General features: G+C 45.3%; 1 protein-coding gene and 1 pseudogene across 1 annotated transcript; both read right to left on the bottom strand.

The window, feature by feature from the left end:
• Positions 1–1,779: 1,779 nt before the first annotated feature.
• On the bottom strand, positions 1,780–2,433 carry LOC120842026 (the record flags this gene model as incomplete). The annotated part of the gene is made up of 1 exon (XM_040213045.3): positions 1,780–2,433. A coding segment is annotated over one exon (654 nt), but the record flags the coding sequence as incomplete, so codon positions are not given.
• Positions 2,434–16,203: 13,770 nt separating this feature from the next.
• LOC120842018 lies at positions 16,204–22,716 on the bottom strand (annotated as a pseudogene).
• Positions 22,717–25,087: the final 2,371 nt, after the last annotated feature.

The following is a 25,087-nucleotide window of genomic DNA, read 5'->3' as shown; positions in this document are numbered from 1 at the left end:
CCGCGAGAGCGCATCGGCTGCCAAGTTGTCTTTGCCTCTGACATGGCGGATGTCTGTCGTGAATTCTGATATATATGACATTTGACGAATCTCACGGGGAGTAAATTTGTCGCTCCCTGATTTCAGTGCGTATGTTAAGGGTTTGTGGTCGGTGAAAACGACGAAATGACGACCCTCTAGGAAATGCCGGAAGTGTTTGATGGCTTGATGAATCGCAAGGAGCTCTCTACCGAATGTACTATAGCGTGACTCTGTTGCGCTGAGTTTTCGGGAGTAGAACGCGATGGGCTGCCAGTTCTTGTCGGAGAGCTGCTGCAGAACAGCGCCAATAGCAATATTGGAGGCGTCGACCATGACACTCACGGGAAGCTTTTGGCAGTGGTGAACGAGTAGGGTAGCGTTAGCGAGATCTCCTTTTGTGCGGCTGAAAGCTTGGAAGGCCGAGTCACTCCAATTTAACGGTGTTGAGTCCTTGTGTTCGCCTTTGTGCATATCAGTGAGCGGCAGGAGTGTTGAAGCGCAGTTGGGAATAAAACGCCGATAGAAATTTGTGAGACCCAGGAACTCTCTGAGTTTATGAACGGTTGTTGGTTGTGGAAAAACCTTAATGGCTGCGACTTTTTCGGGAAGTGGACGGACCCCTGTGTGATCCACTTGATGGCCTAAGAAATTCAACGTCGTGACTCCAACCTCGTATTTTTGCTTGTTGATTATGAGGCCGTGCTCTTCAAGGCACTGAAAAAGCAGTCGAAGATGCTGAATGTGTTCTTCATCGTCATTGCTGTAGATTAACAGGTCGTCAACGTAGGCATAGACGAAGGGAAGTCCTCGGATGACGTGGTCGACGAAGCGCTGAAATGTTTGGGCTGCATTTCGTAACCCAAAAGGCATGCGAAGATACTCAAATAAACCAAAAGGTGTGATGATGGCCGTCTTAGGGACGTCACTCGGCTCAACTGGGATCTGGTGGTACGGCTTTACTAGATCTATTTTAGAGAAAACCTTTGAGCCATACAGGGAAGTTGTGAAATCCGCGATGTATGGCAGCGGGTACCTGTAGGGCACTGTGGCGTTGTGCAGAGCACGATAGTCCCCGCACGGTCTCCAGTCGCCAGGGTTTTTCTTGGGAACCATGTGCAGTGGAGACGCCCATGGGCTTGATGATGGTTGAATGATGCCAAGCTCTAGTATGTGATCAAATTCACCTCGCGCGATCTTCAAGCGGTCTGGTGGAAGCCGACGTGGTCGAGCATGAGTAGGTGGCCCAGTAGTCACGATGTGGTGGGCAACATTGTGCTTCACTGGACGCTGAAAGTTGGTAGGGCGAGTGATAGACCCGAACTCTCGTAGCAAACTTTCGTAGGCGAAGTTGGACTGGAGCAGTTAGGCCTGTCCGGAGGTCGTGCAGGCTTGCATGCGAGGTGTGTGACAATATTTGTAGTAGCATCTACGAGGCGCTTACGTTGCATATCAACCAGTAGGTTAAAATGTCGTAAAAATTCAGCGCCGATAATAGGATAGGACACGTCCGCGACGAGAAAAACCCAGCGGAATACTCGACGCAGTCCGATGTTGAGGGACAAAGCGTGTTCACCGTAACTAGCGATTGGAGTCTTATTGGCTGCTTGTAGGGTGGTGTCTGCCTGCCTTTTGTTTCAACGGCAGAAACTGGTAGTACGCTCACCTCCGCGCCGGTGTCAACCAAGAATCGCAAACCGGAGCCGCGATCAGTTATGAAGAACAAGCGGCTGAGCTGCGTACCTCCACCACTCGCCGCCTCTAGTGGTGGGTGCAGGCATTTCCCGAAGCAGAGCATGGTCCTACGCAGTTTCGGGCGCGGTCGCCGAAGGTCCGATGGTACCAACAAATATCTGAATGTCTTGATACGGCTCGAGCTTGGGAGGGCGAACTGTATCGGGGGCGGGACGTGGATCGCTGGCGATGTTCCGATCGTGTACTTGAAGTGAGCGCGGCTACTTGGGCGGTGAGGGCCTTGATCGCTTGTTGGATATCCGTGCGAAAGGAATCCTCCGTTGTTTCAGCAGCAGAGATGTTTGCCGATGCACCGAGCAGATGGGATTGCGTGACCGCGATAGGAGCGACTTGCGGTGCAGCGACTTCCATCACGGTGTCGGCCAACTGGGCGAGCTGAACTAATGCGAGTCCCCATGCAGACGTAAGAACCATTCTTACGTTGTTAGGGAATCTTTGCAAGAAGAGCTCCCGCAACAGGGCGGGGTCGAATGTCGCTGCCCGCTCTCCAAGAAGTTGTTGAAGACGTCGCAGTAGCTGGGATGGTGTGCGATCGCCCAGCTCTTCAGACGTTAGTAGCTGCTGAAGCCGTCGATGCTCGGATGCCGAGGTGCGTTTGATCAGCTCAGCCTTCAAAGTGTCGTACGGGTTAGATGTTGGTGGTTCGAGGATGATGTCTCGAATATCAACGGCAGTTTCGGGAGGCAACGCCGCTACCAGATGGTGAAACCTCTGTGCTTGCGAGGTGATGTGACTGGTGGTAAATTGGCTCTCCACTTGCGCGAACCAAAGTTTTGGGTCCGCTGTCCAGAATCGGGGAAGCCTGAGCGTGCGGACGACGGTAATGTCCGGTGGTGTTGCCTCATCGGTTGCCATGACGGAGGTGGCTTGCGGATCACGTCCGGGTCACCAATTGTAGGGAACGAAGTTCTCTACCTATTTTTATCTACAAAATTATATACACGCCCAGTCCGGTCGGGAGCAGCCGGTGTTCTGAGCTTGGCCTCCCAGCTCGTTCTCTCTTGTCCATTTCTTCTTTTTTCGTCCGAACAACCGGTTGCTACAGAAGCTTTGTCGAAAAAATGTTCCACTTTTCACCCATACACAAATGATGCTAGATCTCGCGGCCCCTGTGGTTGTCTTGGGCCTTTCATTACACACTAGTGGGTTTCAGCGTCTGTACGGCTACAAAACGACTCAAATTTTGCAAATAAATCACTGGCGGTCGATTCCTTCCTCTGTGAAATATCAGACGCTTACAATTCAAGCTCGCGTTTGAGTTTGTGGCCCGCGGGACGCCGTTTCGAGCAGCAAACCAACTTTTTCTTTCAGTTCCGTTGTGCGAATGCCGCATCGTAGCAGACGAACTCTCGTCGTCTGCTCTCGCTCCTTGCCTGGGCGAGGCATGACGGGATTGTCGGCACTAGAGAGCTCAAAGAGAGCGTACAGCGAGCGGCGTGAACGCTCACCTCCCCGCCCTGTCTCGTGCTCAGGGTGTAAGATAGACAGGTGGGGAAACGAGAGCCAAATGAGCGACCACATTGTGTCCCCTTGGTGTTTCTCTTCTTCTGTGGCGCCATATATGTGGTGCACCAGGAACTCTCGCTCCGGGTGGGCGACCGATCGCGACCGGCTTAAGTGACGGAGATGGTTTCTCGTGGATTTTTAATGGAGGACTTTCGTGCTCTCGGTTTATTTTGCGAACTCTCCCATAGAGTTCCACGCAAATCCGATTCCGATTTTTTTCCTCTTGCCGCAGCGCCATCTTTCGCAAGTCGGGGGTACCCGCAAGCAGACGAGTACACAATCCGGTCACGGCGCTGCAGCAGGCTTCTATGGGCTGTTTCCCCACCTGTCTATCTTACACCCTGCTCGTGCTCTCGTGCACCGCCTACGGATCGCCGGGGATTTTTCGTCAAAAGTTGCGAAGTTGAGCGCGCGCAGGGAGGAGGAAACCTTGCGGCGTTCTTTTGGTCACTCCCCCCGCTACGTCAAAAAGCGAAGAATGTTTTGTCCACGAGTTTAGCTACCCTGTTCGACTCTTACCTCTATCGGATATTGTCCGTACTAGGAGCCTGCTAGAGAAATATTCGCGTACGAGAGGTACTAAGCTCGCTTCATTTGGCACCAAGATCGATTAAGGTGCAAGATGCGGTTCGCCTCCGCCTTGGCCTTGATGGCTGACGGAGGAGGCGGCGTTTTTTCTACTTACTGGTCATGTCTGCCAAGTAATTTTGGGCAGGACCTCGTCCGTCGGGAGGAGACCATTATAGATTAAAAAATGACGGGTAGTACAAGCCGCTGACCGCTCTCATCCCAATTGCTTCCAGACCAAAAGTTTGGCAGGGGATGGGATGCCCGCTCACTGGGTCCCACCAGCAGCAGGCGTTACATGCGCCAGTCGTACCGGCTAATGGCGCAGCAATCATAGCTTTGTTCGATGTACGGGTGCTCTATGACGGTGGCGGGAGGTAGTCGTGCAACAAAAGCTTCGGCGTGCCCGGGGCGCCAAATATCGTGAAGGAGACAGGGCACCTTTCGTCATTTAGACTCACCACGCTGCCCTAACGTGCACTCAAACAGTTGAAAGAGCCGGGAAGGAGGCTAGAACGCTGGGCATTAACCCTGCAGCGATACTCCTGCACAGTTAAGAACCGAAAGATTCTGTTCAACAAGGTTGCGGATGCGCTCTCTTGGGGGCTTCATAATAGTGCTTGGGAGGAGATGACACAACCGGTGGATTGTGTGAAGCGCAGCGAAGACGATTCAATGTGCCCTGGTGTGGGGCAGGGGCCCCCACAATCGGTGCAAAGTAATAAAGCGTCTGGGAGGAGGTGAGGCAGCCGGGGCTCGTAGCAGCGGTAGGAGGCCACATGAGGGGCCAAAGGGGTCCCTCATGCGGGTTGACGTGGCAAGCGAGGAAGAGCTTGCTGAGGCCCAGAAAGAAAATGCAAGTGGTCGGTTCGTGTTTCAAAGAAAGTTTGGAAAGTGTAGTTAACTCCGGGAACGCTGGCGGTTGTGTTAACGACCTCTTTGAGTTGTGTCTGCTAGGTCAAGTTGCCTTATTGCTCCGCTACATCTCAACGATCGATGAAGCGGAGAGGAATGACTCTCCCTTCAGGTTTGTTATTCCTAGGAGGCGACGGAGGTGATTTATCGAATACGTTCACGACTCAGCTCTGGTTGGTCATTATGGCGACAGCAAGAATTTTGAAAAGGTATGTCGCTTGGTGGCCTGGCCGGTAATGAGACAGGACACACTCCGGTACGCCCGAATCTGTCCACGCTGGCAGAAAGCGAAGCCGAAAGGTGGAAAGTCACCATGTCAGAGGCATTCTGTGGCAAGTCACGAACCGTGGCAGATAGTCGCTTGCGACATCATTGGTCCAGTACTCAGGAGACCCTAGGGGAACCAGCATTTCTTGGTAATCGCCTACCATTTCTAGAAGTTAGAGGAGTTGCACCCGCTGAGGAGGGTGGTTTCGGAACGAATCTGGAAGAAGTGAGATAGTTGCGTGGCGCTTCTGCATGCACAAGTGCCTTGTCAGCGATAATGCAACTTACCTCACCAACAATGCGTTCGGGGAGTCCGGCTTTTCGTTGAAAGGAAACCAGAAGAGCACCATATCCTGCCATCCAAAGAAAACTATCATTGAGAAAATAAATCGGAGCCTGGAGAGAACGCTCGGGACATTGACAAAGATACACGGGGACTGTGGTGAATAGATCGACGTGATAGGTTTTGCTATGCGGGCGACCATGAACACAAATACCGTTGAGAACAATACAGGAAACTCAACCCAAAATGCATAGAATTGGCGGAAGACACAGAAGTGGTGCCATCTCTTGGCGTGGTGTGGTCAACTTGGTGCCGAGAATTAAATTGATATCCGTCATGTGCTCCACTGTCATTCTCCCTTACACTATCGGTATAAAAAATACATGGCTACCGATTAAAATTGAGAAGCACTTGATTATGGCACTTTGGTATCAATTGATGTGTTCCAGAAAGTTCATATGAAAATCAGTACATTTTGTTTTCATATTGACCCTGTGTGATTAAGTGCCTATTTAAAGTTATTAGTCGTTATTTCTAGTGATATGACTATTTATATGTTAGGGCGACTTCAAGTCGTTATAATCAGCTAAAACTGAACTATATAGGGATATTCACGTTCTTGACCCTCTCATGCATGAATTATAATCACTATGTCAGAAAAATGTTATGCCGTGTTGTGGCATTCATGTGAACCGGAAATGACGAAAAATAAATGTCTAAAAAAATTCATCAATATTTACAATAGCCGAACTTACGTGTCGTCATTGAGGACAACATATGCATTCCAGTGGTCAAGTAATTCAATTTCTGCTATTTGTGGAATGGTCATTTGAATTAAAATAATGAGCATATTCGGGCAACAACACGTTAATACTGTTTCATTTGTGTTCCACATTGCTAAAGAAGCGGCTCTCAGGTAAAAAAGGTGAAAGTGAACATCTCACGAGGCATGAAACTCTTCGAATCACTCAGGGCTGAGAGGAACATCGCAACCCCCACGGATGTATCGCCTCTTGCTGCGACAGTTCCTACTGCGACAGCGCTGAGCATTTTTTGGGTTAATTTTTGGGTTAATGTGCACCACCATCAAGACTCTTCTCAAGTGGAACGTCATGCTTGGCCCGGCTGTAAAAAGGAACTTGGAGGTCGACCACGTTTCTTCGCACTGTGTGCTACTTCTCCTTCATAAATGAGGGCCTTAACTACGCGGCTTCGAAACTCGAGGTGGTCCATGAAAGGATGTCCTTCCAGCTTGCAGATGAATCACGCACTTACCATGGCAACGTTGACCAGATGGTAAAATATTTTCATATAGCCTCGCTTGTTGCAGACATTGTTCCTGTACCTCGCGACCATTTTATTTTTTTTTTCTCGAAATACTGTAATCCCTATTAGGGATTATAGCAGGCATGGTAGAAATAAAAACACACAAACTTTTTGAGGCGCGCGAAAAACAGTAATATTGAGTAATCGTCACTTTCTTTCATATTGAAACAAATAAACAGAACATAACAGAAATAATTAACTCACGAATTTAGTAATAAAATCTTGTTCAAGATCTCAAATGAACACATGCAAATTTGTGTAGTTAAAAAATAGTCGATCAAGGTTGTTCCCATCTCTTACAGTTGAAGGAAAGGAAGAGTGCTTAAAAGTATTTTTTATTGAAAGAGTATTCGGTTAATGTATTGCACTGTTTATGTTTCGTTGTTCTGGTCTAAGAAAAGTTCATGTGCTTGTTCTTGCCTATCTTCAAGGCGTCGTTTGAAAGGAGATACAAAACCTTATGTCTACCTAATTTTGCGCGATCCGCAATGGTCAGTAGGCTGGATCTTTTCAGCAATTCTGTAGGGGAATCAAAGCGACCATACTTGTGGTGAACAAATCTTATCGCTTTTCTCTGAACACTTTTGAGGATGTTAACATTAGTTTGTGTACGCGGGAACCAGGCAATGAGTGCGTATTCTAATACCGGGCGAACGAGTGTGGTGTGTGCGAATAACTTGGTTTCATGACTAGAGTGTTTTAACGTTCTTTTTAGAAAAAAAGAATTTGGCGAGCGCTTTACTAGATATAATTTGACTTGCGCATTCAATTTTAAATTAGACGTTAACACGAACACTAGTTATTTGTATTCAATGAGTCTGCGCAAACTTTTACCGTCTTGGCATGAGATATCGCAATAAATGATTCAGTCATCTGCAAATAACCTTATGTTGGCGCCAGTGCTATCAACCACGTCATTTATGAACAGAAGAAATAAGACTGGGGATAGCACAGAGCCCTGTGGTACTCCAGACTCCACTAAAACTGGTTTTGAAACCTGACCCTCGTAATAAACAAACTGAAAATGATTTCTTAAATACTCCTCTTTTCATTTTATTATCGGTCCCTCCCCCATAATGTGTTTGAGTTTTATCACAAGTTTGACGTGCGAAACACGGTCGCAAGCCTTTGATAAATCAAAGTAAATTACGTGAATTTCGCTTCTATTGTTTGCACCCATAGAAAAGTCTTAGAGTGTCTCGATTAACTGTGAAGTCGTTGACAAGCCTTTTCTAAAGCTGTGCTGGTGCGCATTTAGTATATTATGTTTCTCAGTGAATTCTCTCCTACATTTCAATATGATATGTTCCATTATCTTGCAGCAAGTACACGCTACGGATATAGGACTATAGTTTGAAGCTAAGGAGCTATCACCAGACTTATGAATATTAATAACTTTTGCGATTTTCCCCCCTGCGGGAACCAAAAAAAGACTCAAAGACTTGTTAAAAATGAGCACTAAATACTTGCTCATTCATTCAGCATAATTTTTAAACATGTTAGGAATTTCTTCAGGACCCGTACCCTGTTTTGCGTCTAAGTCGAGTAAAAGTTTTAAAACGCATGCTTCTGTGGTTTGTAAGCCACCAAGGTCTTTATCTGCGAAGGTTTGAGAAGGTAGAATTAAGTTTTCTTCGCCATTGTCAGGTGTAAAAACGGACTTAAAAAACTGCTGAATTCTTCTGCCGTTTTCTGCGCCTCCAAGGCGCTCATATTGGAAGTTTTAGACTTTCTGAGAACAATATGGTTCCAGAATTTTTGGAGTGATGCATTCATAAAATTGTGGAGGGTTATATAGTAGTATTTGTGCTTTGCTTCTTTAATATTCAGTTTGAGCAGTCTGGATAGTTCCGATATAGTTGGATCATAATTGGTGAGCTGACCTTTTTGGATGACTTTCTTAGTCTTTTTAGTTTACGTTTCAGGTGAATGATTTCATATGAAATCCATTGGTTGAGCTTCCTTATCATTTTATGTTTACTAGGAATAAATTTAATGATGCAGTTATTAATAATTGACTTGAGCCTTTGCCACAGTTCGTCAATACTGATATCAGTTTCATTAAAAAGTTCTTGAAAATCATTAAATTTATGAGGAAGATAAGTTTGAATGCTAGCATCAAACCTCGTGGACCTCGTGGACTTTATGGAGTCCATGAGTTCCACACCTTTTATATGTTCATTGTAGGTCTAAACGGAATGAGGCCTAGGCGCATCAAGTACTTCCTTGTACTTCTTGTTGTATCCACGAGCGTCGCCATTTGGTTCGTGACAGACGTAGCTCAATGCAATGTGGACTGTAAGGTTGTGTGGCTAAACCCGATGAATTTTCGTTTGAAATTGTTCCATGTTATATTAAGTGGGGGAATGCCCACGAACGAAATTGGCCCGGACCAACGGACTTTCCTCGAAGATGCGCCTGGTGTCCAGTGTCATCCGCTCGCTAACTAGAGCGGGGGCCATCTGGAACCTGGGGACCGTTCGTGTGAATTATGACCGGGGCCCAGGGCTGGCCTCGCCACAGCACCGCGACCCCTCCGCGGCTCCCCGGACCCCACGTGCGAGGAAACTGGACCTTGTTAAAGTATTCTTGGAAAACTCATTTTCCACTTGCTCTGGTCCTGTTGTCACTCGCTTTGCTTTTAAAAGTTTGCTCCCATTTTGTTGTCGCTTGCTTCGCTTTTAGAAGTTTGCTTTGGTTTTGTTTGTGCTTCCTCCGATTCAGATGGTGTTTCGATTCAGAAGTGGATGCTAATAGCCAAAAAAAAAGTCACTAAAAGCCATTCCTGTTAGTAAACACAAAAATTGGTCAGAACTAACAACAATAGAAACTAATGGCCTTTTGTAGCCATTTCAAAACAATTAATAAAGAATAACTGCATAAAGCCAATAATAACCACTTCTAGGCAGTTTCATCTATAAACACTGAAATAGCACATAATTGTCAATTATACTCGCTAATAGCCATTACTGGCCATTTCTACCAATCCGCTCAGAAGTACATGCCAATAGCCAACAATAGCCACTAATAGCCATTCCAGTTAATAAAAAAGAAAAGCGCTCATAACTATCAATACTAATCACTAATGGCCATATGTAGCCATTTCAAGCCGATCTCGTAAAGAATAAATGCTTATAGCAAATATTTGCCACTTGTAGCTTCTGTTATCTATAAACACTGAAATCGCGCAGAATTGTTTTCGCACACTAATAGCCATTGCTAGCCATTTGAAGACAATCTGCACATAAATAGATGATAATAGCCAACAAAAGCCAATTAAAGTTATTGCAGTTGGCAAACACAAAAATCGCTCACAACTATCAGCACTAGTCACTAATAGCCATTTGCAGCCAAATGAGGACATTGCAATAAAAATAAATGCTTATAGCCAGCAATAGCCAGTTGTGGCCAGTTTCATCCCTGAACACTGAAATAGCTCATAATTGTCAATTATACTCACTAATAGCCATTGCCAGCATTTGAAGCTAATCTGGACAGAAATAGATTGTAAAGTTGCCAATCATGCATTGGCAAGTGATACAAGAAAAGGTTGAGCCGCTTTTGACTCGAAAAGATCGTCTGCTAAAGACGTCGGCTTTCGGCGCCGCATGCTCGTCCGTTGGCGCAGTTGGCATCGCGGCCGCTTCCGCCATCTCTTGTCGCCCGTGCGAAACGGCGCCGTATTGTTTGAAGACCTTTGACTTCGCCGCATTTCCATAGGAGCTAAGCATTTTCTTTCTTAATCTTTTCCTCGGGTAAGTTTGCTCATTGCAAATTTTACGAAAAAAACTGCACCATCTGTGGGCAACGCTGCGCAAAGTCGTAGCGCGATAAGTTATGAAACCGAATTTTGCGGTCGATTTAAAGAGCCTCGCCACTCCTTGATACACCCTCTATATTCTAATAGCCAACAATAAACACCTGAAGTCACTCCAGTTTATAAACAGAAATAACTCAGTTTTCATTACTCATTCTTAATAGTTGTAGCCCCCCCCTCTCTCCCCATATCTAGCAAATAATATAAAAGTGGAGGCTGATAGATAATAATAGCCACTTGAAGCCACATGCATACACCACCGCCGAAATAGATAATTGTCAATTTTCTCATCAATAGCCATTGGCATTAATTTAAGGTCAATCTGGTCAAAGAAGATGCTAATAGCCAAGAAAAGCTACTTGAAGCCGTTCATAAGTACAAGCAAACAAAAAATCTCATAATTATAAATAATAATTACATCTAGTCTCTTAGAGTCATTTCAAGTCGGTCTCATAAAAAATTGATGCCTATGCCCAATTATGGTCACTTGGAGCGTGGAAACCTAATAAGACATGTTTCGGTAGGCAGCAAGCTCAGAAAAGGTTAATAATTATTTATATTGTACAAAATCGCTAAACAAATCCTGCCTGGTATACAACACACTATTTTGACATCTAAATACCAAGAGGTCTAGTATCACGAGCTTATGGTCCCTATACTCCATCAAAATAATGACTACAGTACCGTCCGACGGCACTTTTGCAGAGCGTTCAAGTGCCGTCCGACGGTGTACTTTACCGACAGTACTCCGCGTTAAGCGCCATCCGAAAGTCTCGTATAAAATGAATTGTCTAAACGAGGTTTCCGAAGTTGTAGCGTAGCTTAGCGGTTAAGATGTCTGCCTCATACGCGAGCAGTCGTAGGTTCCATCCGCAGTAGTGGTAATTACTTTTTTTTTAATGGTGAATTGCGTTTGCAGATCTCGAGCGCTCCAAAAGCGCTCCATTTGGAGCGTGCATATTCCGCTCGCAGAACTGGCTCGAGCTGGCCATCTTTCGCTCGTAGATCTCTGGCAGCGCCCGCCCCATGGAGCGCATAAAACCCCGCCGAACTTGCTCTGCGGGATTTCACAGATCTCTCCGAAAGTTGACAGAACTGCCCACGTGATTTCCGCCTATATCCGCAGCGCGCATGCGCGGCGAGGTTGGAGAGGTCGGCGGCCCGGTCGGGCCTTCGAGTTGGATCTGTGCGGGTGCGTCGGTTGTTTACGCGGGATTGTTACGGCTCGAACGCTTCTACCTCGCGTAGATCAGGGATACAGAGCCGTGACTGGAGCGTGGTAAATCGCCAGCGCTGACATCTGTGATCGTGAGAGGAAGAACGACAGAAAAGCCGGAGGCAGACGCAAGGTTAGGCCTGTTCATTCTGCAGCCAATGATTGTTTACCTTTTTACACGGCATTCCGCCTGCATTTTCCCATGAAATAAAGCAAGAAGTGATTAGGCAACGACAGCTCAAGTGATGGTTTGTTACCTCTGTGTTTAATAAAGTCGTACCAGAAATCGCTGTCCGTGCACCGCCGCTTGGAGGCGGCCGAAAGGTATGTGACGGTGCCGAACGCGTACGTATTCGTGATTTGTGACATGGGCGTTGTGGTGCGTGTAATTTCGCCCGGCCTGTGTCGCGTCTTATTTCAGCAGCTAAGCATTGACAGTCGTCACTGGTCGTTGGAAAGATCAGTCGGCTGAGGCGTTGGTGGACTTGTTAAGTTCGAGCAGCGGCCATTTTGAACGGCGGTGGGGAGGGGTGCGGGGGAGGTCGCTCCAAAAATTCAAGTTTATCTTCCCCTCGTCGATTCGGAGCGGGTCCCACGGAGCGGAATTTCGCCTCCATCGCGGATTTCGGAAGGCGCTCCGGATCTACGAGTTTTGGTATTGTTAGGGCATTTGGCGATATTTACATTTCTTTTTTACGATTAAAACTGAAAAAAAAAGTGAAAGCCATTTACAACTCCCTATAACACCGAATTAGAGCGCAGCTCTTGAGGAGGAGTAGGAAAGGGCACTGAGGGGGAGGGGGGGGTGTCACTTGAACTGGCGGAAATTGTTTCGCTAGATTTAGCGGGGAAACTTTTCCGCTAACTTTAGAAGGGAAATTTACCCATAATGCACCGCGCGGTTATGCCGACGCCGACGCCGACGCCGACGCCGCTCAAGCTGGAAACGAGCGCCTAAAAGCTGCGCTCTAAAAAGTTAATATTTCATAGACCAATTTCTCTCGTGAGTCACATCCACTTGATTGATTTCCGAGGAAGGTGGCTAGTAGTTCACTCCATACCGCCAGGATCGCTTTGTATTTCCGTCTCCCATTTTATCTCGGAGTTTCCTGTATTAGTCTCTACGGTATTGGATGAGCAAATCGAATGGCTTTATACCAGTGTTCTTGAACAATGAATAGAGGTGCCGTTTCCTCTAGAGAACGGGTCTATACTCTGTTTTCCCTTATGATGTACCGTAGGAGAAGCTGCAAGCGAGAGCTCCTTGCTCAGGGCACATGTCGTCGGCACAAGCTCTCGCGCATTAAGGGCAGCTGCAAATGCTATGAGCTCGCCTTCGTTGTGGTACAAAATAAGGTGAAACAGAGTATAGTAGCTGCACCGAGGCAATCAGCCGCCTTCTCTCTAGATATGCCGTGGTGTTCAAGAACTGCCTGGATGGTGCATACTTGAGGCTAGAGGGAACCTCAATGCCAGAAGGATTGAGCAGGTGACAAAATTCGAAAAGAGCAACCGGCACCTGATGTATAATTATAGGCAAGACTGCGTTCCTAAACAAAAAAAAAAAAAAGGCAGCCTCTGAGCAAACGTCATTTGGGTTTTCGGTCCGTTACTGGCACGCAAATGCGAATAGCGTTACGAGAGGCGGTTGTGGGAGGTGGGCGACAGCGTGCTCCTATTTGCTCGCAGTTCGTAGGGGGGACGCGGTGCAGTTACCGAACGCTGCCTGACGCGGTTCGTGAACAAAAATGCTGACAGGAGTCGCGTGCCGTCGCTATACCCTTTGGTGCAGGGTATAGTTATCTCTTCACAACTCTTGGTTCCCCTATAACGTTGTCTTTTTTGAGGAACCGCCAACGAGGCGCATGGGCTGGCGCCGGCCACAGACGGCCACACCCAGGGCCCCCGGCTCAGCGGGACATAGGCCCTGCCAGTGGTCCGGGTGCACCGGCGACTCGCCGCTGGTCCGGTCTAAAAAGATGAGTCGGGCGAGCAGGTTTCAACCTTTAAAAAAAAGAGATGAACAAAATGAAGAGGAGGACACGAAAGAGATGGAAGAAGGCATTCAAGAAACGCAAAGGTGTTATTTGTTCTAATTTCCAGAATCCAGGGGGTATTTGCATCAATTCGAAGAAAAGAAAAGGTGGCAGTTTCTACATTGTTGACACCAACGAAAGCTAGTTGTTTGGCAAACCAGGCCTAGTGCCTGCTCAATGATATTCTGCCTCGGTGGATTTCCGACAAGACTTGGATCCCACCGCTGGCACCAGTTGGGTTTCGGATGATGGAGAACAAGGCGGGTCCCTCGGGCCAGGTTCAGGTGTATGGATGATATATAAACGATTATGCGATGGTGTCTCCCTCCTGGCAGGACCAGCGAACGTTCGTGCGGGTCCGCGCTGCCCTTTTTATGTCGTGTCTTGGCCTACCCCAGCTAAAAATACCCATTGGTTCCAATTGGCTTTTCTAATTAGTACCAATTGGCAAAACCAGTTAGGTTTTGGGACTCCCAATTGGAAGACTACCAATTGGTTCCAATTAGAAGCATACCCATTGGTACCAATTGGAACAAAAACCATTTAGGTTTTGGAACTCCCAATTGGAATACAAATTGGTACCAATCGGAAGAATACCTATTGGTTCCAATTGAAAGCACCAATTGGTTCCAATTGGGAGCAAACCAATTGGAATGAAAACCATTTAGGTTTTGGGACTCCCAATTGGAAAAATACCAATTGGTATTTCTCCCAATCGGAAAAATACCAATCGGTATTTTTACTGATTGGGACGAAAACCATTTAGGTTTTGGGACTCCCAATTGGAAAAATACCAATTGGTATTTTTCCAATTGGGAGTCCCAAAGCCTAAATGGTTTTCATTCCAATTAGTTTGCTTCCAATTGGAACCAATCGGTGCTTTCAATTGGAACCAATTGGTATTCTTCCAATTTGTGCCAATTGGTATTCCAATTGTGAGTCCCAAAACCTATATGGTTCTTGGGATGCACCGATTAGGGATACACCGATGGGAATCAATGGGTGTTGTTCAAAAAGAAACTGAACATAATGGGTAGTGAACTGGGTGTTTTGGGACTGCCAATTGGAAAAATACCAATTGGTATTTCTCCCAATCGTAAAAATACCAATTGGTATTTTTCCAATTGGGATGAAAACCGTTTAGGTTTTGGGACTCCTAATTGGAAAAATACCAATTGGTATTTCTCCCAGTTGGAAAAATACCAATTGGTATTTTTCCAATTGCGAGTCCCAAAACATCCAGTTCACTACTCATTATGTTCAGTTTCTTTTTGAACAACTCCCATTGATTCCCATCGGTGTATCCCTAATTTGTTTTTCAGAACTGCAAAAGCAACACTTCCGGAACTATAAATTTAAATTTGAGCTGCTCTCAATACACGCATATATTCTAATGCCAGACAAACGAGTTTTCCCTGAATGCTTTGAAAATGCTTGTGTACACAACCTGAATGCTTGTGTACCCAACCTGGGACCTGTAAATGCATGCATATGCAGATACAAAAGCAGCTGAGCATTGCTTTACAGACAAGTACGTCTCTAAGACAAGAGCAAGTTCTGCCAACTACCGTCAACAAATAAAGAAACTGTTGAAATTTCAGCACCTTTTATTAGACAATGAAGACAATATATAAATAATACACTGAACAATGAAAAAAAAAACAAAGAATTTACACAAAGGCAAAAAGGAACTTAATCCTCAGAAGGAATGTTTAGCAGCTGTCGTTCAGCCCATCCTCCCTGTTGGCAGCATCAGCAGCTTGCTTCCTAGAATGAAACGCGACAAAAATATATAATGACCCAGGAACAACTCACAATAGGCAAATCTTTTATCAATGCCCCTCTGCTTTCTTACGGTTGGCAAGTTAAACTGCCCGAACACAGCACGCTTTATTGCATGGCGTGTTATGTGAAGCACAGCACGCAAGATTAAGCAACGTGACATGTTGCTTGGGCATTTAAAGGAGCAATGAAGTCGATTTTGAAGATTGTTTTTTTAAATAAATTGTTTCATAGCTGTAAATACATATATCCAGTTTTGGATTACAAAACCGCCTATTCATCGATGAGCAATAGACATGAGGATTATTTTTTTGGGTGGACTACATTTTCTGAACCAATATGCAATATATATACACATATTTCCTACAATTTTGTTATAACTCATTGAAAAGGGTCTGATACGCACACATTCAGACAACACTAGACTTTTTAGCCGTGAGGTAAACCATCGCCAGCGATTAGCCGACAAGCGCCCTTCATCGACACTTCACTTGGGGACATAACCCCAGGATTATAATTTTCGGTTTGTAAGAATGCTTAGACCACAAGGTTACCATAAAAGACAATCTGAGAAATTGGTTCAATGCCCCTGTAGAACAGCAGCTTATAATGAAATTTTCAGTCTCTATGTTAGGCAAATTGGGAAATCAGAATAAAAATCAAGGGAATCAAAAACCGGCCTATTGAATTCATCATTGTGCAATAAATCAGGCACTTAGCTCCTGTCCTCCAGCTTCCTCAAATCGCCGATCTTTTCGTTGATTCGTTTAGTGACTTGGCACCTGGCCTCTTCTGCGTATGTCCTCGGCATGCCCTGGGCCTCTAGCTTGGCTTGGTAGAGATCTGAAGAAATGAAGATACTTAGTAAGCATGTAAACAAGCTGGTGAAAAATTATTATGATGAATAAACACTGATACTACTGGGGAAAAAACAAAAGCATCAAAAAGCTAAAACAAGAAGAAAAAAAACATGAGACGGCGTGTTATTGTGCTGTCTTTTTTGTTTCTTCGATTCTTTGAAGTTACTTTTGACTTTTTCAAAATACTTAATAATGAATCATAGAACTAATTTCACTTATGAATCACTGTAGTGATAAAATATTTCGAGCTAAGGCATATATAGTATGCTTAGGTGATTTAAACCTCTAAAAGCATCTTGATAGCTCTTTGTGTGCTCTTTTATTTATATTGACACCGCTATATCATTATGACGACACCCAGAAAAAGTTTTCTGGTCTCTCAAAGGTGCGCTAAAGACATTACTGAGAGTGTCGGTGCTTGGTGATAACTTATCTTACAAGCTCCAAGCATCCTAAAAATCCAAAAATTATGCTCGTGTAACGTCTATTTCCCTACTAAAAAGGTGTCGAAGTTTGTGCCACGCTCGTTCTGAGCCGAAAACTCTGGAGCACAGAATCCAGCGGAAGCGCCAGCGGCGTAACGACAGGCACACGTCAGCCAGTCATAATCCACATCTCTCAGAAAGACAACTTGCGAATGACTGATGCATGCCCGTTGTCACGCCGCCAGCACTTCCGCTAGATTCTGTGCTCAAGATTTTTCCGCTCAGAAAGGGGCGTGGCACAAACTTCGACACATTTTTAGTAGGGAAATAGACGTTACACGAGCATAATTTTTCAATCTCTGCGGTGTTAAGATCTCGTAGAATGAGTTATCACCAAGAAGAGACAATCTCAAAAACATCTTTATTGCACCATTAAGAATGGTTCTTGGGACAGCAATTCTAAAACTCTCAAGCACATTTGGGTATACATGCATCATACTTCTAAGCTTTTTTTCATGTCGAGAGCATTGTTTGCCTTTTCTTCTGAGGATATCAGTGATAGCTTTAAATGTGAGCTGATGGTTCTGCCAGTAGATCATGCCATGTATATGCCTGTGCAGTGGGAGCATGTAACTGTCCATCTCACTCATAAAATGAAGATAGCTTTCAAGAGAAAGCACATGTGCTATCATATTAGCCTTAGCTCTACACTATAATTTTAACCATATGCTGTCATTGGCACGATCATAATCCAAAATTCATCAAAAACTATAGAAGACACTAATTAACCTGGAAGCATAAAAAAGCAGCTGTGGGAAATTAGGAGACAGGTGAAGATAATCAACCAATACCCACAAGCCTATTGTGTGTGTGCTTTTCACAATGTAAACAGAGGTAACAGGAAGCTGTGTGCCCAAGCTTCCCACTTCTTCTTTCCACCATACTGGAAAGCTTTCAGGCTCAAAGTGCACTTTTTTGAGAAAGCTAGCAAATCTTTAAGAATTGCTAACAAAGCAAGCAGTATTGCAGGATAAACCAGAGGCATCCTCAGCATAAAGGGCTTTTAGAGAGAAATGTTTTTTTTGCATGCTTCGTGTTCTGCAAAGAAAAGCCAGTTACGGCTGTGACCTCAGCTGGAAATAACTTCTGCATGTGCTGCTTGCTACACTCGTTTCTGTATTGTTTCTACTAAATTCTATTATTCACGGAAGTATAACACAAGGGGAAGTGCACCAAGTGAGGAAAAATCACAAATGATTTCTTCCAAGTAGATTATACAAAAGACTTGGATCATTTTGTAGCCCATTGCTTTTTTTAAATGGGATGGATGGAAAGAGCTACAAATCTTAATTACATTTTAGAGCATGCTGACCTCAAATCATATGCAAACTGCCAACACAAGAGTGCTCTGCTGGAAGTACAGGCACAAGGTTAAGGGATGCTGAACCGAAATTTGAATTTCATGAAATAAGGTAGCTGGAGCGTTCAACGCGGCACCACAAATCCCAAAACACCACTCATAAGGTGATATCTCGAACGGACGCACATATTTTTGTAAAATAAGGATGCGATTGAGGGAGAATCGCAATGTTGCGTTCCCTGCAGAGTAGTTGAGAAGGAGGGGAAACGGCCTTGCTTCCTCCCCTCTTTGCGTCCTCGCAGTGTCAAGGTGAGAAGAGGAAAAACGAGAATCGCGACGTCATGGGTTTTTCTGGCCTTGTTCAAGCGCGCTCTTCATTCACAAAAATGCGACCCCCCCCCCCCCCCCCGTTAGAGATATTGATTCATGAGTGATGCTTTCGAGTTTATAGCATCCCGCATAGAGATATTGATTCATGAGTGATGCTTTCGAGTTTATAGCATCCCGCATAGCGCTTCTGCATCGTTTTCTGAAATCAGAATTTCGTTTCAGTATGCTGAACAGAAATTTTGATATAAGAAAACAATGCAGGAGCGCTAGGCGGTGCGTTACAAACCCTAAAGCATCACTCATAAAGCGATATCTCCAACGGATGGTCGTATTTTTGTGAAAGAGTGCTTGAACAAGGCCAAAAAAGCCTGTGACGTAGCGATTCTCGTTTCGTCCTCTTCTCACTTTGACTCCGCGGGGACGCGAAAAGGGTAGGAAACAAGGCTGTTTCCCCTCCTCCCCTACAATTCTGCAGGGAACTAAACGTCGCGATTCTCCCTCAAATCCTTATTTTACACAAAAAAAAAAGTGCATCAGTTCGAGATATCGCCTTATGAGTGGTGTTTTGGGATTTGTGGTGCCCTATTGAACGCTCCTATTACCTTAATTTGTGAAATTCAAATTTCGGTTCAGGATCCCTTTGAGCACAAGCCATATGCCACTCACCTTTTATGACTCCTATCTTGTGGGGGCAGAGACTTTGCTTTGGTGGACGGCCAGGAAACTTCGGGCATTGTTTCCCTTGAAAAACAAAAAGAAAATCTTGTTTGTTTGTCTCCTTCACCATCTTAACCAGTTTCAAAAACTTTCCTTCCCTATTGCCACCTTCCAAAGGTTGCATCGATATAAACATGGCATTTACTGCAGGGCACAAAGATTACAGCAAACGACTAGGCAGGGTAGTAGAAACACTTGGGGAAAAAAGCTGTGCTTACCCTCCACACAACTTTCCAGGAGGACACGATCCCCAAACACAGCAACGGCCAGCTCCTTTATCCATAGAGAATTTTTTTGCCTTCACCACCTTCTCCCACGCTGCTTCGCCCACAAGGATCCCCTGTCCAATATCTACCTGCAAAATAATTTGTAATGCCATGTAAATAAAAAAAAAGAAAATGGTTAACATGTTTTTACTTAAGTTACTTTAGCCTGATTGATGTATCTTCTGTTTAAATTAATACTGTTTTAAATCTGGCACAACACCCATTTCCAGGCACTTCGTAACTGCTCTACACTGCAGATAGTGTCACAAGGCATATAACTAAACAATTAGCTTCCTAAATTAAAAAAAATGTAATTTCTGTTTTTGATTGTTCTATTAATAATCTGACTTGCCAATTTGTCCACTATTCTCAACTGAAACCTGGTCCACAAATGCATTTAAACTTTATGCTGTTTTAATGCATTCACATTCACAAAAACTGATTTCTTAATTTACATTTCTATTTACAAGGTTTGAAATAAGGTCCATTTCTTAAAAAGCCTGTCAAGAATTAAGTGCTATGTTAATTAGGTTCAGTCACATTATCTGCATTCCTTTTTAAAGGTAGTCAAACCATGAAACCCTATTATTTTCATAACATGTGTTTCATCAGAAAGCAAATACTGGAAAAAAGATGTAAATACATTGACAATAATTGTAGATCTGGAGCTACCTTGCCATCTCTAGCCATGAAAGGTTGTGCTGCACACATATAGCTGGGGCTTTGAGGGTGGTCCAAAGGTGGAGGAGCAGGCACATGGACAGGAGCTGGGACACCAAGAACTCCAGCTGGAGCGACGGCTGTTGTTGCAGGAGCAGTAGGGGTTGGTATCACAGGGGCAGAAATCGCAGGTACAGCACGGGCAGGAATGCTAGGAGTAGTGGTTTCAGCTCCTGCTGGAACAGCTTTGGCAGGGGCAGAAGAAGGGCCTGCAGCGGTGGCATAGGCAGCAGCAGGGACTGTAGCTGTACCAGAGGCTGTGAAACGAGACACACGATTACTATAATGTTGTGTATATTTAGTATTCAAAACATACCTTGAAGGAGTTCTTTTTTTTATGACAGTTTTCTGTAGACAGAAGTTCAGATGCCGGAGCTTGTCAAGCTCCTTGTTCTTTTCCTGAAGATTTTTCTCCAGTCGTTTGATCTGGCGCTGTGCTCTGCTGTACTTTTCCTCTAGCTCCGAAGCATTGGTCACCTTCGATGCCTGGCACGAAGCAACTTTTTTTTTGCTCGAGGATTTTCATTAGGTCAACTATGGTTGATGAGGCCTGCTTTTCTTTTAAATGTTTCGGAAAATGAAGAATTTTTATTTATCTTCCACACGCACTTCTTTACTAAAACAAGGCTATATTTTGAGATGCAGTTTGAAATACGCATTTAGTGAAATAGCAGGTGCTCACTATCAAACTCTCGTGGTTAAAAAGAATGGAAGATTAGCCTGAGAGAGCATCTAAACGTTCTTCATTCTCCGCCGATTTATGTGCGCATACAAATAGCTAGTTTTCTTAAATACAGAGCAAGTGGCGTTTCCTTCTAAATACTACTCACCTTTTGAGCCTTTGCATTTTCTTTGTTGAGTGTTGCTTGGTATTCGGAGGAGGAATCTGATGATTCAACGACCCGTCTAATACGTAGCCGACCCGTTGCTAGCTTGTCTTTCACGTCCTCTTCAGACACTGAGAATCACAAAAGCGGACTTGTATGGAACGAATTTACTTTCAGTGAAGCAAACTATAAATTAACTATGAAGTGCCCCCCCCCCCTTGACACATGCGCATGCTCACACAAGTATACGCCCTAGGTGGCATGCTCTTAGCTACAAGTTTGCACACAAACCTTTGCACATGTGCTGAGAGGGTACAAACTAGGCTTTGTGAGAAAATGCATGGAGATTGCATGTAAAACAGAGTTTGACGAAATGGCAAACACTTCTGAATGTAAACATGTTGCTGTTTGCCTATTTTTGTTCTGCAGGAACGCCATTCTATCTATCTATTAAAGTATGACACCATGTGCCACAAAGCCTCAGTGCAAGGGATGCATGACCAATGCAAAAAATGTCCAGTGGCTCATTATTGTGGTTTCTCTAGTGCATGCTGCATCAATCATCATGCACTTTCAACTCACCAAATCTTACAAAAAATATTCCATCGTGCAAAAAAAAATCTGCAAATGCCGAAAAAAAACGAAAAGCCATGGATTGCAGCAGATGGACACTTTGCAACAGCTGTATTCACACTAGCGACATACAGCACTCGTGCAATAGCTTTTCGGTAGCAAAACAAGCATCATGTCATCAGATACGAGTGATGGTGCTCAAATTCTTTAAGCAGCCGCACGCGCGATTTCATCGCGTTGGCATCCAGCGATGCGTGGAACTTTTGACACTTCCTCAGTTCGAACCCAGAAATGGGTTCGATCGCGAGTGCGATAGAATCGCATGCGCGTTCCCACCGGCGATGCGATCTAGTCGAGCGATAACTTTAATCGCAAAATCGAACATCGCGGGCAAAAAATGACGCAATTTCAGCAGTCGTTTGCTGACCAGACTTTTTGCGATGCTATCTAGTCGCGGAGCGGCTGAGCTAATCAACGGCGTTCGGATGGAGAGTTTTCGAGAAACGACACGCCAACGAATACGTTGGACTCCCTCATCGCACACGCCAGTGTGACCATCTAATTTTTTTTTTTTTTTTTTTGCGATGCGATCTAGTCGCATCGCGCGACTGCTTACATCGCCGGTGGGCATGCCATTCTATCGGCAGTGTGAATCCAATAGACAATCGGTTACCAAGGACACTTGTGCAGTTGTGAATGTCAAAACGCTATAAAAAAGCTTCCACCTTAATGTTATAATACTATCTGTCACTTTGTGAAATGGCATGTATGACAGAGGCAGATCGAATTTCTGGGTTCGAATTGATGTGCCAAAAGTTCCACGCACCGCTCGATGCCAACGTAACTCGGCATCCAGCGATAAGTGACCCGGCAAAGGCGATTACTTCGTCTTTTTGTATGCAAATTCACCATGCGCTTAGGAAAATATGCTGATCACAAAACTTACCTCCCAAAAGCAGTATCCGGGCCTTGTAGTACAAGCTGTCGTCATCCCAGTTGACGCTGTATTTGGACTTGTCATTAAAATCGTCAGGGCCGGTTGATTTAAAATCTCGGATGTTTTTAGTTGACACAATTATCTGTGCATTATCGTCGACAAAACGAACGTAGGCGTGGCTGATCATTACCACGATATCAACGACGAAGTTGAAAAAACTTAACCAGCGTTCTAAAAATAACAAAATGGCGCCCGGAAAAGAAGCAATGGAATACTTGACATGGATTCAGGGACTTTTCTTGGATTGAAGTGGATAGATAGATAAATAATAGTAGCTGTACACTTTGTAGCAAGCAGTAGTTGTAACAGCCACGGACGCTGTGACGTGAACCTATCCAAAGCCGCACGCGTCACAGCGAGCGCGCAAGTTGCCATAGAAACTGCCGCGCGGCGCCCGTTTTTGCCGCTTATCTGTTCCCTGCTTTAATGCCTGCGGAGCTGTAGCGTTTGCGAAGCACACGTCACGACTGCATAAAACGGGGCGTCCGTTCATGCACAAGCAGCAGTCAAGGCAAGCGTTCGTCAGCCTTCCTCCTAAGCATTTCTTATGAGTTTTGTATGCGAAAGCATGCAAGCCGCTCGTCCGCTCCCTTTGTCGTCTGCTGCGTACTAGTGTGCGCGCGCTTCGAGATCTCGGAGGCCATGGCGCAGCGGCCAATGGGAGCCCCGTCGACGCGCGCCAGCCAATGGAACCGAAGGCGATCGCGGAAACTGGGAGCCGTTTTCGAGCTTCAAACTGAGGACGTCAGCTCGCTCCATGAGACAGTTAATGCTTTTGCATTAAAATGCAGCTTGCGTCTTTGGTGGCCCATCAGCACGGAAGAAGCGCGTCCCTTCCATTTTTTTCGTGTATTTTTTATTTACAAATATTTATGTAGCGTCTGTGGACAACACTAGTGAGCGTAATAATTCACAAAACTAAAAAAAAAAAAAAATTGTGTAAATTTTAGAGGCGTGAGCATTATGCACGTGGTAAAACGCTCTATTGATTTTTTTTTTTCACTACCAGATCAAGAGTTGTTGGTACAAACAAGGAGCCTTCATGTGCGCTTTGCTAGGGCGATGCCACCTTTTGCAATACCGCTCGCCAACAAACCAGCAGCCATTTTGGTTCTCGGCGATAATCCGTGGGGCTTATAACCCTCCCGGAAACAAGCAGCTTATTTCACAAGTTCGGAGCAGTGCTGTGGAACCCACGAAGGAAAGATTAGCATTTTCCCCCTCGGATGGGAGGACCGATGGACACAAAAGCCACTTTTCGGCGCACGGGGAAACAGTGAGAGGAACAAGATGGCGGTGGAAGAGGTTGTGAGAAAGGGAAACAGGCAGTTGGCATCACTCTATGCGAAGCGCACATGAAGGCACCCTTGTACAAACTGGTGCATGACGTACACTGGCGCAGATAAATGTATGAGTATATACACTCCGTTTCACCCAGAGCGCCCACATACGGCTCTGATTTCACCTTACGTTGGACCGCAGGCGACGCTACAAAGTATGCCAACCAATTAAAGGGTGCCAGCGTGTCACATGACTTAGCGCTCCACGCGTCGCCAAGCGCATCCGGAAGATCACATGTTACATTCTCCGCACCGGACTGACTGCGCTAAAGCCCCTCAATATACGGGGGCTTCACCCCCTAGTAACTGGAGAGGCAACTAATTTAACAAAAGCACTGGGATTTAGGGACAGTGAAGGAAAAATAGACATTGGGAAGGTGGAGGTAACCAAGCAGGTTCTCTGATAGGTGGCATAGGTAGAAGGAAGGATTAATAGTTTCTTATTCCCTTCTGGACGACCCGTAGGGCGGAAGGAGTGTGCACCCGGTTGCAGAGAGGCCCCTCCGTCGTACTGATCGTAGATTTTAAGAATCAATATCTAAATATATAATCCCACGTGAAATAACCATGAAAATAAAATAAAACTGGCTAGGTGGCGCAAGCTCCCGCCCGATGCTTAGGGTGCAGCCTCCATTCATTTATTCATCCAACAATAATTTACGTATCCGTCGCATTTCGTCTCCCGTTTCAGCGCAGCGCGAGCGCTGGCTGTGTCGCTTTTCAGTTTTTTGACAGCCTGGTCGCCTGGTTCGTAAAATAACAGGATTTCACTGAAAGCGTGTGGGTTTAATGACAAGTACGCGTATCGGGCCGACTCTTTTGGTAGCGTGGGTTGGTTCCGATGGAAGGTGCAAGCGACAGCGGGCAGCGTCGTCGCAAACGTCCAAGAAAGCGTGGGCCCTACAAACAATACTTGCTCCCGGGGTCTGAAACCCCGGTCCTGAAGTCAACACGGCATCGCCAGAGACAAGATGCCACGGCTGAGAACCTTGTAAGTATCGACATTCGCGGCATGAAGTTACGTTGAAGCACGTCGACGTTTCATGAACAAAAGATATCGGGGAGTTTTAGTAGATCGTTTTCAAAGACCCGCTACCGATACGGGCGCGCGCTTCAGACCACGCATCGAAGCAGCGCGAGCTCCCGCTACGATTAGCGTGGCCTGAAAACACGATCTAGTAAAA

Source organism: Ixodes scapularis, unplaced genomic scaffold (genome assembly GCF_016920785.2).
Source record: "Ixodes scapularis isolate PalLabHiFi unplaced genomic scaffold, ASM1692078v2 PGA_scaffold39__5_contigs__length_11793443, whole genome shotgun sequence".
In the NCBI taxonomy this organism is placed as follows: Eukaryota; Metazoa; Arthropoda; class Arachnida; order Ixodida; family Ixodidae; genus Ixodes; species Ixodes scapularis.
This window is presented reverse-complemented; position numbering and strand designations above follow the sequence as displayed.